This window comes from Anopheles maculipalpis, chromosome 3RL (genome assembly GCF_943734695.1).
Source record: "Anopheles maculipalpis chromosome 3RL, idAnoMacuDA_375_x, whole genome shotgun sequence".
Classification (NCBI taxonomy): domain Eukaryota; kingdom Metazoa; phylum Arthropoda; class Insecta; order Diptera; family Culicidae; genus Anopheles; species Anopheles maculipalpis.
This window is the reverse complement of record NC_064872.1, coordinates 58,850,946-58,870,127: the sequence shown is the minus strand read 5'-3', so window position 1 is coordinate 58,870,127 and position 19,182 is coordinate 58,850,946. Positions and strand designations below refer to the sequence as shown.

The window sequence follows — 19,182 nt, the reverse complement described above, 5'->3', positions numbered from 1 at the left end:
TCTCAACCAAAAGTTTGCGGCAAATGATGGTCGACAGACTTCCAGACTCCAAAGTGGCTATGGAGTCACCTTCCACGGATTGGCGATGGATTTGGAAAAACGTCACCAGCTACAGACGTATTTACGTATTACTTTCATCCGAGCTAATACGCTCAATACTGTATTTGCTGGTGCACAACAAGGTGCCACACGGACTGCTGCTTGACAGTATGAATCGGTCTCCTTCAGCTATGAGGCATCAACAATAATAACAAGCTATTAGATGGCCAACGTGATCTAGAAGTTCGTTTAGTCAATCTAAAGAATTAATGAGATTATCTTAAGCAGCTTGATTTATTCTCTTTTTTAACAGTTGCACTAACTGTCTCTACCATGCTTCCCTTTTTATCCTTTCGCCTGTACGACAATTAGGTCCTCTCCAAAATGTTGGAACATAAATATATCTTCGAACACCCCTACCCTGGTATCGCACCATAATTGTTCGCCCCAGTTTCAAGATGATCTCTCCTGCAAAGCATACCACACTCAACGCCCAACCATAGCACAGGAATAAAAACACCGGCACCAGATCAGGAAACATCAGAACGGACGATGAATTTGCCTTCAACGATCTGGTTGCGAATCTCCACGCTTCGTTGGTTAGCTTGAGAATGATGCCCGTTTCGTACAGTCGCTGAAGACATTCCTTATATTTTCCAGCAAACTTTGACCACATACTAAACGCATAGCACATTCTAAACTCATACACCGGTTCCTTCATGATGTAGAAAAAGGTCGAATTAAACATTGAATCGTAGGAAGCTGCATTTTGCATCATATCCGATGCGTAATCGGTAACGATATAAGCAAACCCAGGCTCGTAACCAGTCGTTTCGTTAAACGGAAAATCTTGTCGAAGCTTTTTCAACAATCTGCTCGACAAGCTCGTTGGTAGATGGCCTATAAATGTTTTCATTGTTTCCGGAGCGTTCAGCTGGATGGTGGAATCGAAGAACTCGTCCAACGTTTGAGGGTTCTCTTGAAATCGTAACCGGATCATAAACGATGTCACTTGTCCGAGGTACGTCTCGAGTAGAATGAACTTCAGAAACTGTATAACCACCACTAGCAACGCTGTCAAACTGTTCGTAGTTTGGAAGTACCCGAAAGCGATCACCATTATTACGTTCACCGGTATTCGTTGCCTGAAGATCCAATTTAATGTACAAGCTACTATAAGCAAAAACAATAGCAAATACCAAACCTCCCGTTTGTATGGTTTGAGAAATTGAAGATTAAAGTTGATTTTCGCTTCCGTCGGCATCATAAGTCTTACAGATAATCGCTCTTGAAGTTCTGCCTGTGGAAATGGAAATTTAGAGTTGCATCCTCGCCGTGTTAGGTACATGTCTGTTTTATGATAGTACAAAAGATCTTGCTTTTCCTGGACATTCAGTGCATCGACTAGCGTTAAAGATAATGGTATTCCCAGCATACCGACTACCACCTCGGCTATTTCAATATCTAATCCCTCTAGCTTCCAATCATTCGTGACATACGAGTAAGGTTTGCTTGCCGAAATGATCGCCCGTAACTTAAGTTCCTTCAGTCGATCGTTGTAAATAGATCCAAAGTCAACGGTGTCGTTGAGCTGTATAAATCTCTTTGTCTTGAAATATCCAACATCAAGTACTGTTCCATACTCTTCCGAATGAATCACCACAATATACTGCATTACACGTATATGATCAAAGTAATATTCAATATATTCCAGCGTGCGGTACATCTGACTGTCGGCATTCACAATTATCACATACTTTGACAAATGATGAGTGCTTGCCAAAATAAATACTTTGGCCAGACGGCTATGCATCTCCTACCAGAAGATATTAAAAAATATATTTTTGTTAACACCATACAAAAGTATAAGTAACTATCTTACATACTTCCTTAGTACCGTGTAATTGTATTATAACGAGACAATTCTCTTGCAGCAGATGTCCAAAGCCAGGGCCACCGTTGAACACTATTCTTGGATAAGAAATGGTGTCTATACTATGCGCTGCAGGTCCATCTAAATCCCAAAACAAGACAGTGTTTACGTGTCCTCCCATTTCAAATGCACGATCAGCAATATATTCAAGTAATTCCACTGTCGATTCTGAGGTTCTGAACGCGTGGGACAGGATCACTGTACACAGGATTATCACCCTAGGCCACATCATTTTGTCACCAACCAGCAAAATGGCTGCAAGTGAGCGACTTTTATAACCATTATGCTGAAGGTTTAAGAATTCCGATAAAATCACTCCGCAAACATCAAATTGGATTTGATCGTTGTTATTATAGGTTTGTCTCAGTGTAAAACTGTTATTAGGAGCTTTCTTAGTTTGCTGAACAATTTTCCTGGTGCGGCAACACTGTGCAGTTGGTTGTATTGGATGGGGGACTCTGCCAGGCGTATTCGGTTTGGCACATAGAGTCGCCTGACTTCGTCCTAGAAATACTATCCGTAAAACTCAACTCGCTGTCCTCATTGGAATCGAGACGTTCCCAGGCTCAAGCTATATTTATAGCCAGATTTATTCTTGTAGTTTCCGACGAGCTATCCATCCTTTCCGTTATTCCTTTCTATGTCCCATTACGATCTCTTCGTCTTCGTCCACCTTTAACGATTCCTGCGCTCCGCTCAGTGTTTACGTTCCAGTGCTAGTTAGTTTCCGTCATTTCAATGATTTTTCTGATTATTTTGACTTTGGCATCTCTCTGTTTCTTTCCGTTCTAGACTTTCTTCCTCTTTGACTTCTTAATATTCCTCTTTTTATAATTCTTTGCACTTTTCTTCGATTATGGCCCAGTTTTTACTCTGACTTTTTCAGTTTGCTATTGGTTTAAGGTTAAAAATTATACAAAGTTTGTGATTATATAGCCCGAGAGACAAATAGTTTTATTAGCAAACGACAACAATAACAATACTACGTTGCTATTACAAATTTTACTACATTATTCCAATAGCTGCTATAGTTTCACCTTTCAGAAAAGTTAAATCATTTAATTATCCGGTAGGTTTCCGATTTTTACTACTCATTTGAAGGTATGTACGTCGGTTGTTTAGTACACATTCTCTACACATTTTATTTTCGTTTTTGAACATTCTATGGGTGTCACATTTTCTTCTTGGCATACCGACCTGCCGGCCAAGTCCAATGACTTACTAGACATGCTGATACTAAGTAGTTGGATAGTGAGTTCTCACTACGAGGAAACGATCTGGATGAGCTTTAAGCCGCAGTCATGCCATGTAATAATAGTCTCGCCTTCGTCTCGTTGTCTCGTCCTTACAGAACGTCATAACCTGAACCGGAAACATTTCGTCGAAATGTGTCTCCACAATCGTTGAGAACAATGAACGCTGTAACACTGATGGTGGTGTGCTGATAATTTAATGAGCCTTTTTTCTTACAGGCAGAGCTTCGACTGTCGTTGATTTTAAAGACGCTCAAGACAAAGGATGTCATCAAAATGCTAAACATAGTATTAATTGATCAGCTCGAGTGTTACAAGGATTCATTTGATGTTTAGCAGCAAGAAAAGAAAAAGGGCTTCACGTCGTCCCCAGACTGCCGTAGATGCCCTGGGGTGGTGGATTCGGCGGAGCATGTTGTGTTTTGCTGCCCACGGTTTGCTGCGGTTCGGGAGGATCTGTTAGGCATCGGTGAACCGAACGAGGTCACCCCAGACAACATCATGAGCAGTCTGCTCGAGAGCCCCGAGCATTGGAGCCAGATCTGCGAGGCAGCAGCGCGCATCACTGACGAGCTGCAGGACGATTGGGACGCTGAGAGGCAGATGCTGACCTCGCAAGGCCATCTCTCGCTAGCTGCCAACCGGTCCGATCCAGTTACAACTCGGCGTACCCGGAATGATCGGCGAAACGCGGCCAGGTGTCTGCAGCGAGCAGAAACAAGGGAAGCGCGGCGTCGTGGACATTTGGTCAAATTGCACCGTGTTAGAGACCTCAATTTGGCGCAAAATGTGGTGCTATTGAACACTTTCCTTCTGCCCAAGCTTTGGTTTGTTGCATCGGTGTATGGCGCACCACCGATGGACATCGATTTGGCCTCCAAGACGTTACAGTCTTACTTACGGGACGGATCTTGGGATTTTCGAGTCCCATTAACCCAATTGGCCCTTCCACGCAATCGAGGTGGACGCAATCTTTCGCCATTACTACAGCAGCGTTGCTGGTGAATCGGTACGTTGCTAAGCAGGGATGCCTGAAAATCGGGACTGAGCACATTGATTGTGCTGGGAATCCTTCGATTCCATTGCCACAAAGTATCTGTGCCTTCGGACGGTAATCCAGCAACTTGCAGACCATCCGGTACCTACAGTCTCAACCAAAAGTTTGCGGCAAATGATGGTCGACAGACTTCCAGACTCCAAAGTGGCTATGGAGTCACCTTCCACGGATTGGCGATGGATTTGGAAAAACGTCACCAGCTACAGACGTATTTACGTATTACTTTCATCCGAGCTAATACGCTCAATACTGTATTTGCTGGTGCACAACAAGGTGCCACACGGACTGCTGCTTGACAGTATGAATCGGTCTCCTTCAGCTATGAGGCATCAACAATAATAACAAGCTATTAGATGGCCAACGTGATCTAGAAGTTCGTTTAGTCAATCTAAAGAATTAATGAGATTATCTTAAGCAGCTTGATTTATTCTCTTTTTTAACAGTTGCACTAACTGTCTCTACCATGCTTCCCTTTTTATCCTTTCGCCTGTACGACAATTAGGTCCTCTCCAAAATGTTGGAACATAAATATATCTTCGAACACCCCTACCCTGGTATCGCACCATAATTGTTCGCCCCAGTTTCAAGATGATCTCTCCTGCAAAGCATACCACACTCAACGCCCAACCATAGCACAGGAATAAAAACACCGGCACCAGATCAGGAAACATCAGAACGGACGATGAATTTGCCTTCAACGATCTGGTTGCGAATCTCCACGCTTCGTTGGTTAGCTTGAGAATGATGCCCGTTTCGTACAGTCGCTGAAGACATTCCTTATATTTTCCAGCAAACTTTGACCACATACTAAACGCATAGCACATTCTAAACTCATACACCGGTTCCTTCATGATGTAGAAAAAGGTCGAATTAAACATTGAATCGTAGGAAGCTGCATTTTGCATCATATCCGATGCGTAATCGGTAACGATATAAGCAAACCCAGGCTCGTAACCAGTCGTTTCGTTAAACGGAAAATCTTGTCGAAGCTTTTTCAACAATCTGCTCGACAAGCTCGTTGGTAGATGGCCTATAAATGTTTTCATTGTTTCCGGAGCGTTCAGCTGGATGGTGGAATCGAAGAACTCGTCCAACGTTTGAGGGTTCTCTTGAAATCGTAACCGGATCATAAACGATGTCACTTGTCCGAGGTACGTCTCGAGTAGAATGAACTTCAGAAACTGTATAACCACCACTAGCAACGCTGTCAAACTGTTCGTAGTTTGGAAGTACCCGAAAGCGATCACCATTATTACGTTCACCGGTATTCGTTGCCTGAAGATCCAATTTAATGTACAAGCTACTATAAGCAAAAACAATAGCAAATACCAAACCTCCCGTTTGTATGGTTTGAGAAATTGAAGATTAAAGTTGATTTTCGCTTCCGTCGGCATCATAAGTCTTACAGATAATCGCTCTTGAAGTTCTGCCTGTGGAAATGGAAATTTAGAGTTGCATCCTCGCCGTGTTAGGTACATGTCTGTTTTATGATAGTACAAAAGATCTTGCTTTTCCTGGACATTCAGTGCATCGACTAGCGTTAAAGATAATGGTATTCCCAGCATACCGACTACCACCTCGGCTATTTCAATATCTAATCCCTCTAGCTTCCAATCATTCGTGACATACGAGTAAGGTTTGCTTGCCGAAATGATCGCCCGTAACTTAAGTTCCTTCAGTCGATCGTTGTAAATAGATCCAAAGTCAACGGTGTCGTTGAGCTGTATAAATCTCTTTGTCTTGAAATATCCAACATCAAGTACTGTTCCATACTCTTCCGAATGAATCACCACAATATACTGCATTACACGTATATGATCAAAGTAATATTCAATATATTCCAGCGTGCGGTACATCTGACTGTCGGCATTCACAATTATCACATACTTTGACAAATGATGAGTGCTTGCCAAAATAAATACTTTGGCCAGACGGCTATGCATCTCCTACCAGAAGATATTAAAAAATATATTTTTGTTAACACCATACAAAAGTATAAGTAACTATCTTACATACTTCCTTAGTACCGTGTAATTGTATTATAACGAGACAATTCTCTTGCAGCAGATGTCCAAAGCCAGGGCCACCGTTGAACACTATTCTTGGATAAGAAATGGTGTCTATACTATGCGCTGCAGGTCCATCTAAATCCCAAAACAAGACAGTGTTTACGTGTCCTCCCATTTCAAATGCACGATCAGCAATATATTCAAGTAATTCCACTGTCGATTCTGAGGTTCTGAACGCGTGGGACAGGATCACTGTACACAGGATTATCACCCTAGGCCACATCATTTTGTCACCAACCAGCAAAATGGCTGCAAGTGAGCGACTTTTATAACCATTATGCTGAAGGTTTAAGAATTCCGATAAAATCACTCCGCAAACATCAAATTGGATTTGATCGTTGTTATTATAGGTTTGTCTCAGTGTAAAACTGTTATTAGGAGCTTTCTTAGTTTGCTGAACAATTTTCCTGGTGCGGCAACACTGTGCAGTTGGTTGTATTGGATGGGGGACTCTGCCAGGCGTATTCGGTTTGGCACATAGAGTCGCCTGACTTCGTCCTAGAAATACTATCCGTAAAACTCAACTCGCTGTCCTCATTGGAATCGAGACGTTCCCAGGCTCAAGCTATATTTATAGCCAGATTTATTCTTGTAGTTTCCGACGAGCTATCCATCCTTTCCGTTATTCCTTTCTATGTCCCATTACGATCTCTTCGTCTTCGTCCACCTTTAACGATTCCTGCGCTCCGCTCAGTGTTTACGTTCCAGTGCTAGTTAGTTTCCGTCATTTCAATGATTTTTCTGATTATTTTGACTTTGGCATCTCTCTGTTTCTTTCCGTTCTAGACTTTCTTCCTCTTTGACTTCTTAATATTCCTCTTTTTATAATTCTTTGCACTTTTCTTCGATTATGGCCCAGTTTTTACTCTGACTTTTTCAGTTTGCTATTGATTTAAGGTTAAAAATTATACAAAGTTTGTGATTATATAGCCCGAGAGACAAATAGTTTTATTAGCAAACGACAACAATAACAATACTACGTTGCTATTACAAATTTTACTACATTATTCCAATAGCTGCTATAGTTTCACCTTTCAGAAAAGTTAAATCATTTAATTATCCGGTAGGTTTCCGATTTTTACTACTCATTTGAAGGTATGTACGTCGGTTGTTTAGTACACATTCTCTACACATTTTATTTTCGTTTTTGAACATTCTATGGGTGTCACATTTTCTTCTTGGCATACCGACCTGCCGGCCAAGTCCAATGACTTACTAGACATGCTGATACTAAGTAGTTGGATAGTGAGTTCTCACTACGAGGAAACGATCTGGATGAGCTTTAAGCCGCAGTCATGCCATGTAATAATAGTCTCGCCTTCGTCTCGTTGTCTCGTCCTTACAGAACGTCATAACCTGAACCGGAAACATTTCGTCGAAATGTGTCTCCACAATCGTTGAGAACAATGAACGCTGTAACACTGATGGTGGTGTGCTGATAATTTAATGAGCCTTTTTTCTTACAGGCAGAGCTTCGACTGTCGTTGATTTTAAAGACGCTCAAGACAAAGGATGTCATCAAAATGCTAAACATAGTATTAATTGATCAGCTCGAGTGTTACAAGGATTCATTTGATGTTTAGCAGCAAGAAAAGAAAAAGGGCTTCACGTCGTCCCCAGACTGCCGTAGATGCCCTGGGGTGGTGGATTCGGCGGAGCATGTTGTGTTTTGCTGCCCACGGTTTGCTGCGGTTCGGGAGGATCTGTTAGGCATCGGTGAACCGAACGAGGTCACCCCAGACAACATCATGAGCAGTCTGCTCGAGAGCCCCGAGCATTGGAGCCAGATCTGCGAGGCAGCAGCGCGCATCACTGACGAGCTGCAGGACGATTGGGACGCTGAGAGGCAGATGCTGACCTCGCAAGGCCATCTCTCGCTAGCTGCCAACCGGTCCGATCCAGTTACAACTCGGCGTACCCGGAATGATCGGCGAAACGCGGCCAGGTGTCTGCAGCGAGCAGAAACAAGGGAAGCGCGGCGTCGTGGACGGCCACCATCTCCACCCCCGTCACCGACAACGGCTGCTCGAAGCAGCACGACTGCGGTTTGGTCGATGGATAGAAAGACAGAGGGCAGACATCAATGTCCGAAGTCTTTTCGAAAGGGAAGATGTCTCGTCGAGCGAAAAGGAGTCCAGCGACGGAGATGGTCTCTCCATACGGGCCTTATCTCCAGCCGAGATGGCAGTGGCCAGAGTGACAGAGCGCTCAGGACGCTAACGTAGTATTATATCATGCACTGGAAGGATCGATAAGGCCACGGCAGGAGGATAGCGAACAGATGGGCAACACTAAAAAAAAAAATTGTGAATTAGCTAAATATAATATAAGAAAACAATGGGCATTGCAACAAGCAATCGACAAACACCACCCTCAGAAAAAAAGCCCTCGCAGGCAAGCACTGAGGTTGGTTAAGATTAGGAATTGAAAAATCTATAGGATGAATAAATTCCGTTTTGAAAAGGCCAGCTGTAACATCGTATTCCTGAGAGCAGGGGTTTCATCGAGGTGTAAGTTCTGTAAAAAGATGGCGAAACTACGGCAAATCTTCTTCGTTTTTTCTTGGCTTAACGACCTCTAAGGACACACCGGCCATCGAATGGCTTGCTAGACTCTACGATACCATGTAGTTGGATAGTCAGTCCTCTAGGGGACGGGAGGACGGGATCCGGATGGAGTTTGAACCTCTTTCTTGCGGTATGAAGCAGCCGCTTACATACAATCCGCTGTCGCCAACACCTTCAGACCGCGCCATATTGATATATTCCAACAATTCGAATGAATACTACGTACACTCACTTAAAAATTGGTAAAAATCCTGCTTAAATTATTTTTTGATGTAATTTATACATCTGTTGATCCAAAGTCTTCAATCCAAATGGCTCAAAATGGATTGAACTAATATTCTAAACTTGAAAAATCGACATGAAATTCGGTACTTAATTTTCCAAGATACAGTCCTACAAAATGGTGGTGAATGAAGCAATGTATTTAAGCGTACTAATGGCCACTGACAAAGACACATCAATAAAATTTATTCGCATACTATCAAGCAGACCTATTTAATCGCTTTAATGTACGTCACAAGTTCTAGATAAAAGGAAGATAATTTGAATACAGCTCAAGCCAGGAAATTCTCTATTCAAAACTGTTTGCTACAAATTGACTGCAATTTATTTACTTTCAATTTAACTCTCGCCACCTTTCGATCCTCGCTTCAACAAAAAAAAACGTTATAACCTTCACCGTCACTGGCGTCTAACACTTTCAGCAATCGCTTTCTGCGATAGAACTTTTCTATAGAACGGAACCGGTTCATCGACATCCTGGCGCTGAAACAGTCCCTTCTCCTCTAAAAACCGTGGCCGCGGCAACGACGGTCGCTCGGCAAGATAGTCCACCAAATACTTGACCGAGCGCAGGTGCCAGATGTCACGGAACAACCGTTTCAAACTCATCAAATCGTCCGGAACGTCTGGCCGTTCCACCTCACCCCCAACATCACCGACATCCTGCGTCAACCAGCCGCTTCGCAACTCCTGTGGAAGGCTTCGCCCAAAAGCGATTCGCTTCGTACCACCGTCGGCCAGCATCCGGTCATGGTGCTGAAGCTGTGCGATACGATTTTCCAACGCCAGCTGTGGCACGTTCCATTCCGTCGCCACTTGCCCCGGCACGGCACGGATCTCTTTCGGCGCAATGCTAAGGGCTCGCGATGTTTCGTCAGCCGCTTCAATCGAGAACAGTCCCTTCACGACGTCCGTCGTTAGGCTGGAACGTTCCGCACCGAGTGTGTTGAGCCAGTCGACAAAGTCCTGCGCTCCGACGTCGATCAGCTGTTCGACCCGTTCCGATGGGGGACGGTCCGAGCAGCGTGGTTCCAGTTCGTACAGTTTCGAACGCCACCGGACGCGTTCACGGGTTGGCTTCCGGAGAAAGTTTTCCATCCAATTTTCCACCCTCGGTGGTTGAGCGCGTGGTTTGGTGCGGGCGTCTATCGTCACCTGAAGAGTGGTTGGATGGGTTGATGCTAATGGAGCGGCGTCTCCCGGTAAGCTGGTGGTTTCAGCCACGAGTTGGGTGGGAGGAAGTGAAGGAGGTTGAAACTCTGGAGAAACCGCACGCATGCAACGCTTTGTCCTTTTGTCTAGTTTTGGTGATAGAGTGCGGTCCATCGTTCGCTGGAGTGTGTCACGCTTTACCACAGTTTTCATTTTTCGCTCGAACTCCTTCAACAGTCGACATTTTTCCTCTCGTTCGGTTGCTGGATCGTTGAACTCGTATCTCGAAGGACAAATGCGTATTTTTGAGGCCGAACTGCTCCTCACTGAACTCATGTTTGTTAAGATTTTTTGTTGAGATGGTAATTAACAGGACTTTGTTTGGATGTTTGGGTTTTGAAATCCCATAGCCTGCTGCATTTGTAATTTATTCGTAGTCATTCAAGGCGTCAGTTTGATTTCGATTAAAATACCAAATAAAAAAAGAAGTTGAGTTTAGAAATCTCCCTTCTGCAGTCGCCTTGTCTTTTTGTTGTCTCCACTACAACAAAAAGCTGTATGGTTTTGAATACCATACAGCTCCACTAGGCCTCTGTATGGTATTCAAAAACTTGGCATCGAGAGGAAATTTCAACCCTCAACGCTTAAACTCTTGGGGTAGTAAAATCTCACAAATCTCAGTTCCTTCTGAGTAGTGGTCGGTTAATGTATGGGTGGAGTGGATAGCCGCAATGGACCGTGCAGACGAAGTTTCAATGAATAAATAATCCTTCTTGCACGGTTCTTGATCATGCTGCTGCTTTCCACTATTAATGACTTACTAGACTTGCCGATACTACGTAGTTGAATAGTCAGTCCCTACTACGGGGGAACGGTTCGGATGGGATTTGAATTCCGGTCCTGTCGTGTAAAGACCGGTGTCGTGTCGCCTATACAACCGGACCGCCTAATTAGACTTCTTCTTCTTTCGAAAATGGCGAGTGCATTGGCGTCCTCCGTCAGCATAGTCCAAGACTCGTACCCGTAGAGGACTACCGGACGTAAGGTGCGATAAATCGTACATTTCGAGTGTTGTTGGAGTTTTCTGGATCGCAGGAGTTTGTGGAGTCCGTAGTAGACACGATTCCCCTGAACAATGCGCCTTCAGATTTTGCTGCTTACGTTGTTGTCCGAAGTTACGATCGTACCAAGGTAGCAGAACTCCTCTACCACCTCGAGATCGTCGCCGTCAACTGATACTCTGCTTGCGAATCGGGCTCTATCACGGTCAGAGCATCCGGTAAGCAGGTTTTTCGTCTTCGTTGCATTGATGCTCATTCCAATTCTATTGGCCTCGCGTTTCAGTCGGTTGTACGCCGGTTGTACGCCGGTTGTACGCCTCGCACGCCGCCGCAGTTGTCCGTCCGATGATGTCGATGTCATCCGCGAAGCCAAGGAATCAAGGAGAGATTGGGTGAAAATCGTGCCCCGGATGTCGAAGCCCGCGCTTCGCATGACGCCCTCCAGAGCGATGCCTCAGACTGCGGTGAGATTCGAACGATTCCGACAGCATGCTTGGAACTCTCACCTTGCACGGTTGTCGATTTGCCTCCAACAATTCCAGCTTGGTAGCTTCCGACGCTATCTGTAGCAAGGGTCTCCAGTCTGCAGAAGAATATTCGGGACGGGATCTTCTAGGCAGCATTCAGGACTGTGATAGCCCGGAAGTTAGCACAGTCCATCCTGTCGCCCTTTTTGTTCACCGGGTGTATGACACCCAGTTTCCACTCGTCCGGTAGTTCTTCCTGATCCCAAATCTTAACAATCAGCCGATGCATGAGGGCGAAAAACATCTCCGGACCCATCTTGAACAGTTCGGCCACCAGCCCATCGCTGCCAGCTGATTTATTGCATTGCATTGCAGCACTTCCACCTGTTGATCACCTCTCGCTCGTCCAATAGGATATCTCCTTCCTCGCTGCGACACATAGCGATCATGGGAGTAAAACCGCCCCGTGCCCCATTCAACATCTTGTAGAACTTACGAGTTTCTCCCGACTGGAATAACTGCTGTATCAGTTGCTCGTCCGACTCTTCGAAGCTACGGTTCTTGTCCTGGTAGAGCAGGATCTGCTGCATCCTCGTCTTCAGTTAGACTTAAAAACTATTAATAAGTAATGTCCATATAATCTATGATACTTTAGATAGATATAGCACGGCGAGAATATCATTTTTTCTATTAAATAGAACGACCATACGCCCTGCCCTTCGTTTGACATTCTGATCTCTGAAAGAAAAGGAGGATACAAAAATGTTTTCTATACACCACTTTGTCAACAAAAATCACAAAAGTTTTTCAATATTTACATTTAACTATTTTGTGTAATTTAATAAAGTCTTTTTGAAGGTAATATAGAGCCTTGTAGCTCATTTTGAAATTAATATCTTTGAAGAAATAAGCAAAGAAACAATTTTTTATTGACAGTAAAACCAACATTTGATGGACGTGTTACTATACGAGCCGTTGTTCAAAAGTTAAATTTCAGTGACGGATCAACTTCGATCGTTACTGAGGCATTTTCACATAACTTTTATAAAAATAACATTTAAAAAAAGGACAAAGTGAAACCTTGTTGTATTCTATTTTTCTTAGTATTGTTTAATTTATGAAACATTCTTTTCTGAATAATGTTTTCATATGCTTGAAAAGTGTTGAAAAGTTGTACATAAATGTTGTTTGTTGAATTGAGTCATTCACAATATTTACATCAATTAAACAGCATCCGTGCATAGAACACTTCAATAATTTGTGAAAATAATAACTTAACCAACGCCTAGCACTCGATTCCAATGCATTAAATGGGGGAAAATATCAAATAAAAAAACTCTCCGTATGAATTTCTCGACTATCAGCTCAAACGAAGCGAATATAAAGCGAATAAAGCACGCCACGTGCAGATAAGGTTTCGGGGGTTTTTGGAGTGAATGTTTTGGCAAGCGTGTTCGTCGCTTCTGTTTTGCTGTTGTTTTGACGCCATGGCAGACAGGAAAAACAAGGAAAAAAATGATGTGTCCCACCGTACAAAAAAAGGATGATAAATATTTGCATAAAAAATGCCACCGGAAGCACTTTCCGAAGAATACTGACAACAAAACCCGAAAACAAAATGGACTCAGTTGTGAAACAAAAAACTCAAACGACAAGTTTTATTATGAGTTTTGGCGAGACACAGTTTCGACTGTCGAAAAATGCACCCTGCAATGAGCAGACACTCGGTGAAAAACGTCAATAGAGCCGGGTTTTTTGTTCAGATTTTTGGTACAAATATATTCCAGTGGTTTAAAGAGACTTAAGCATCGTGGTTAACTACTTAGCAATAGCTCAACCAAAATGAAATTTTCAAACTAGTTTCGGTACATCATTTCAATTGGAGTTTCTGATATCTTTTAAATATTTAACTTTAAAAAAACACACATCAATTTTAAGAATACACAACTCAACACCTTCTCTGTTAAATATTTGTTCACAGAAAAGGTTAAACACATAGTTTCAAAATGCAAACATACACCAGGTTGGAATTGTAAATAACTTTTGGCGATTTCTCACCTTTAAAAAAATCCAGGAAAAACAGCACTTGACAACTTTTTCGATCATTTTTCCCCCGAACCTGTCTCTGTCCATCAACATGTCACAACGGCCCGGGAGTGGTTCGCCTTCCCTCGAACAGGCGACGTGCACAAACACACTCAAGCGTCTGCACACGGGAGCATTTTGACAACTTCTCACCTTGCGCACACATCAATGATACCGACCGACGATGCTACGGGCAGACAAAGTTTTATCTATATGACCAAAGTTCGTGCCGAATTGGCCACTTACCACCATCGATTCCCATCGCATACCGGAGGCACTTTGACACCATTTTTACATTGGCGCACAATTTGTGGAGCGGGTGGCTTTTGAGCGTAGTTTCCACTTTTCCCCTCGATATTCGATGATTCCGACGTGAGAATGGTACTTGATTCCTTAGGAGAAGTGTCCTTCAGAAACCCCTTTATCATATCGCACCATCAGCTTTCAGCAAAACGAAACCGGTGGTACGATTACATTTCAGAACATTGTCAGATACGGTGAAAAAATAGGTTAAAAATAATCACATTAGTAATGAAAAACAAAAGCCGTTGGATTGATATGGATGAAATTTAATTGCTTTTGTGTACAATATGGTTTAGTTCTTTAGTAAATACTGTTATCATACCGTGGCGTGGCCATTAATTTCATTGGCTTGGTGCTTGATTGTTTTTCAGCACACTATAGGAAGAAGGTGGATAGAAAAACGGTCGCGACATTTAAATTTTTTATGATTTTAAAAATAATTAGTGAAATATAATAAATTTTTAAATTTATTCGCTAGTTTGGTTTGCAACTTACACGAGTTATTTGTTGCTATGTTAATTTGTTTCATTTAATTCAACGGACCAGGGAAGGCTCTCTTGTACGCCGCTGATCGCAAACACTGTTTCAAAACGCGACATGTTCGGTTGGAGACGATCACGAGACGACGTGAAATTCACGGCACATAAAAAATATACGGAGATCCTCTACGTTGAGCAACGATCTAGCTAGGAGTGATCTCGGCGGGACGTATACGTTAAGGCCAGCTAGTAGCCCCAGCGAACTGTTCCGGTTGTCCAGCAGTCCCGCGACAAACATCCTCGGGCCGTTGCGATTCGGCTTGTTCAACGATTTGAAGCCTATCGTAGCGCATAGTGTCCAACTTCCATTTTCTTAAATAAATGAATCTTCAACGATTTTTTAAAAAATAGAATACTTTGTTTTGTCCATCACTGTACAGATGGAGGCGCCCAGTACTTTATAAAATAGCTAACAGGAATAGCATCAAAACGAATTTAGCATTTTTAACGCCCGATAAAATTTGAAATTTAGAAAAAAGAGTAAATACCATGATATAAGAATAGTGAGAGAAGCAATTTTTCGTTTACTCTTGCCGCGCTGAGAGAGAGGCTGAGAAACCATCAATCGAATTCGATAGACAAGGCTGCACAAGTGTGAACGCCTAAATCTTTGAACAATAAGGTATAGAAATATGAAAAACTCTTCATTAAACTAACTAACAGTAACAAATATGATTAAAACTTCATGAAACTTTTTAAAAATCGGTATATTTTTAATATTCTGATTGCAATTCTAGTTACATAAACTTAACAATTTCAATAAATTTTTGTTTAAATCACACGTTTCGAGAAGCTTTTTGAATATTTAGCTCTTTGAATTCATGAAATCATTAAATCAAATCGAAACACCAAAATAATTTCCCCATAGTGCTGTCATCCGCAAAATTAGTGTGGATAAAAGTGATTAATATTAATCTGCATTTTAAACGTTTAAAACCAACATTCAACATTTGCTGTCACACTGCGACAGTTTTACATTAATCTACCTTGAGACAACCCATCATGAATATTACTATTCCGCTCCCATTTGTGCTTGCAGGAGTTTTAGAAAAACTTAGTGAAAGCGATTCTTTATTCAATATTGCAGAAAGACTTGCACAAGAAGCCTATAGCTCACAATACCATAGCATACACCAGGTTTGTACCATTGGCCTGCAAGATGAACAATTTAAAGAGCACAGTGAATATTTCCCAAGAGTTAGTTTGCATGATCGAAACGTAAAATGGACCATAGAAAATGCTTTTATTATCGTGAGGATTTCTAAGGTAATTTTCCTAACGAAACATTTTAGAAACTTCATCCTCCGTTGGAGTATCTTCTTCTTACAGCTTCTCACAATAAACGTTCTACAAAGGATTCTATCACGTGCTGTAAACACTGAGCAGATCCTTCTAATGATACTAGTGGATTTTAGTATCATTTCAAACGATCAACTCTTCGCACAGCTTGGTGCGATGCTTTCCCGTCGAGGAATCCTCAATTATTGTTTTTTATCTTTAAAAACGATAAACGACCAACCTAAACTATTTAAATACGATACCGTTTTAAACGTTTCTCACGATTACCCTTTGAATGCGTCAGTTGAAACCATTTTTCCACCCTTCATTCGATCGCTAGCAGGTCACAAATTGAACGCATTACTCTCGGACAACTATCCCTACGCATACATACTGTCGTCCGTCTGGGAAGGGATGGACGCCTACATCTTAACGCTCGCCAAATATCGCTTTCAGTTGGAGATAAACCTCATCAATCTGGCCATCAATCGAAAAAATGCCCTCCATCGTATGGAGCTGATCTGGGAGCAGCTAGAAAGTGGTGCGATCGATATACATATGCCTCGGGCACACATCAGCACCACCGGTACCTCCCTCGGGACTGTCCATGCATACGAATGGGAATCGCTAGTACTGGTAGTGCCCAAATCGGATCAACTCAATCTCACCAACATTATGCTGCAACCCTTCTCGATCGAAGTGTGGTCCATGGTGGTTGGCTATCTGCTAGTGAAACAGCTGTTTAAGCTACTCTCCCTCTTGAAACGTCACTGTCGACGATACAGACTGCGGCACGTAAAATGCAAATTGTTCAGTTCGCTCGGTAGCGTGTCCACTGTCGGTGTGGAGCTCGTTTCCTTTCTACTGATCGAGGCATATCTCGCGAAGATCACCGAGTTTCTCCTGTACTGTCGATTCCGGCCCGATCCTCGCACGCTGAAAGAGTTCTTCGACTCCGACATCTTGGTCCTCATACCAGAGTACATGGATGGATTGGTGGATACACTCGGCTCGACAGTAGCCACCCAACTCCATGCAAAGTGTGTTCGACCGGCTGAGTTTGCCAATATGCCCGCAAGCTGCTGCGCGCGTATTCACACACTGCCTCGAGCAGAGTATATCGTTCGAATGGAGAAATACTTTGACCCTCATCTTGGCCGCAAACAGATGTACATTCTGCCCGAGCATCTTAAGATCATACCGATGAGCTATCTGCTCGGTAGAAACTTTGCCTTGAAGAACTCATTTGCACTGTTCCTACTGCATGTACACGAGAGTGGATTGATGGGTCAGTACGTGAATTCGCACCGCAAAGATATGGCAATGATGGAACGAAACTTCTTCTCGAAAGGTTGGCTTACTTTGGGTGATCTGTTGCCACTTTTCACACTGATTATGAGTGGTTGGTGTTGCAGTTTTATTGCTTTCGTGTTTGAGGTTGCCGGGCTGCAATATAAGCATCACTTGGGTCGGAATCGTGTTCAAACATTTAACGGTTGATCTTTTCTCTTTAATACGCACTGGTTAATGAGTTTTTGTACGTTGTACGAGTTTTTCAGCACATTACTTTATGAATTATCTCAAAATAAAGCTTGAATAAATACTGTCTGCAATTTACGTTCAATGTTCACAATCAATATCGGACGATTCCGCATGATCAAGGGAAGTAGATTGTTATGCTTATTTTATTCTCGTGCCGACTAGGCAGGTACTTGGGCCCCAAGCATCTTTTACGGGTGCTCGAGCTTCCATAAGGCCCCGAAAGAGCGGAATCGCCTTAAAAGAAGTTAGTTAGCCACATTAATATTGGACATTTGGGGGAACCGGAATGTAGTACGGGGGCCTCCTGAAACGTGCAAAGGATCCGTGCTATCGATGGCAGAGACATCATGAACAACTCCCCTCACACCGCTTGCACTGATTTTTATTTCTTTTTCTTAACAATTTTGAATGGTTTTTAAAGAGGCTTCGCCTGAATCGGTTGTTTCGATAGGCCACAAATTTCATTTTGCTTGGGATCTCGCCACATGTCTTAAATCCGCCATTGCTTCGAGACTTACAGTACATTGTTATCCACTAATTACACTTATTGAGTTTTGGTCTCCACACGGCAGGACTGAGTATCAATTCCCACCCCAATCTCCAATTTAACAAAAATCTAGCACATTTCATAACAAAGGATGGTGGCTGTAGGAGAGAATTCGGGATGGGTTCATGATGATTAAGAACCTAGGACAATTAAAACTGGTGTAGATTTTTTTAAATATGATGATGACTCCGCCTCATTCCCCTGCATAAGTTCGAAAGGGTTAAAGTTATATTAACGATACTGTAAGTATTACAAAATTCAATGTCCAACAAAAAAGACTATGAATATTTTATCGAAGGATCGACCAATTAACCGTACCATTAAGTGTTATTTCTAACCAAAGGACTCCATTCAGTTCTGATTCTATTGCTGCCAAGAAGTGCTCTTCCTATTGTCGCTTAAATACTTAAATCCCACAATTCTCATTGCATTCTTTTGCAATGACGTTTTTTTTTTAATGCAAACGTTATTATGGCACAAAGTCCCTTATAACGAACACCAACAGTTTATGGAGCGTTCTTTACAGAACAGGAATTCAATCGTTTAAAGCAACAATCGAAATCAACATCGGTAAAGTGTGTATAAAATAATTTTACTTTATTGCTTACTCTTTTCTATTTTGATGTGAAGAAAATGTAACACCTTCCTAGAACTCACATCTATGAAAATATTATAAAAAAAAAAACAAACGTTTTATTCTAGTCACGAAACACGAGTCACCAAATTCAATTCAACTAGTCCCGTATTATGCATCTTTTGAACACACTGCATCCAATTATTTCTCATTCTTTATTACGCCCAATTTGAAAAGCTAATCGAAAGCGCTATAAAAAGAGTACAAATTAAAACGTTTTAATTTGTTTCGAAACATACGCGATGAAATACGCTTTAAAAAAAAAGTTCAAAGCGATTATTGTTCTTGCACACCCAGCGTTGCGTCCGGAATGGGTGGGTGGGGAAGGGGGGGTGGGAGTCTGTTGAGCATCTTAGCAGCACCCAAACGTTCTT

At 42.4% G+C, this 19,182-nt stretch overlaps 3 protein-coding genes across 3 annotated transcripts; all 3 read right to left on the bottom strand.

Moving 5' to 3' along the window:
* Positions 1–258: 258 nt before the first annotated feature.
* On the bottom strand, positions 259–1,852 carry LOC126560841 (uncharacterized). Its single transcript, XM_050216790.1, has 2 exons — positions 473–1,852; positions 259–276 (listed from the first exon to the last, which is right to left on the bottom strand). The coding sequence occupies exons 1-2, from the start codon at positions 1,850–1,852 to the stop codon at positions 259–261; spliced, it is 1,398 nt and encodes a 465-aa protein (XP_050072747.1).
* Positions 1,853–3,583: 1,731 nt separating this feature from the next.
* Positions 3,584–6,225, bottom strand: LOC126560840 (uncharacterized). The gene is made up of 2 exons (XM_050216789.1): positions 4,833–6,225; positions 3,584–3,681 (listed from the first exon to the last, which is right to left on the bottom strand). The coding sequence occupies exons 1-2, from the start codon at positions 6,223–6,225 to the stop codon at positions 3,584–3,586; spliced, it is 1,491 nt and encodes a 496-aa protein (XP_050072746.1).
* Positions 6,226–9,599: 3,374 nt separating this feature from the next.
* Positions 9,600–10,688, bottom strand: LOC126560839 (uncharacterized). The gene has a single exon (XM_050216788.1). The coding sequence runs from the start codon at positions 10,686–10,688 to the stop codon at positions 9,600–9,602; it is 1,089 nt and encodes a 362-aa protein (XP_050072745.1).
* Positions 10,689–19,182: the final 8,494 nt, after the last annotated feature.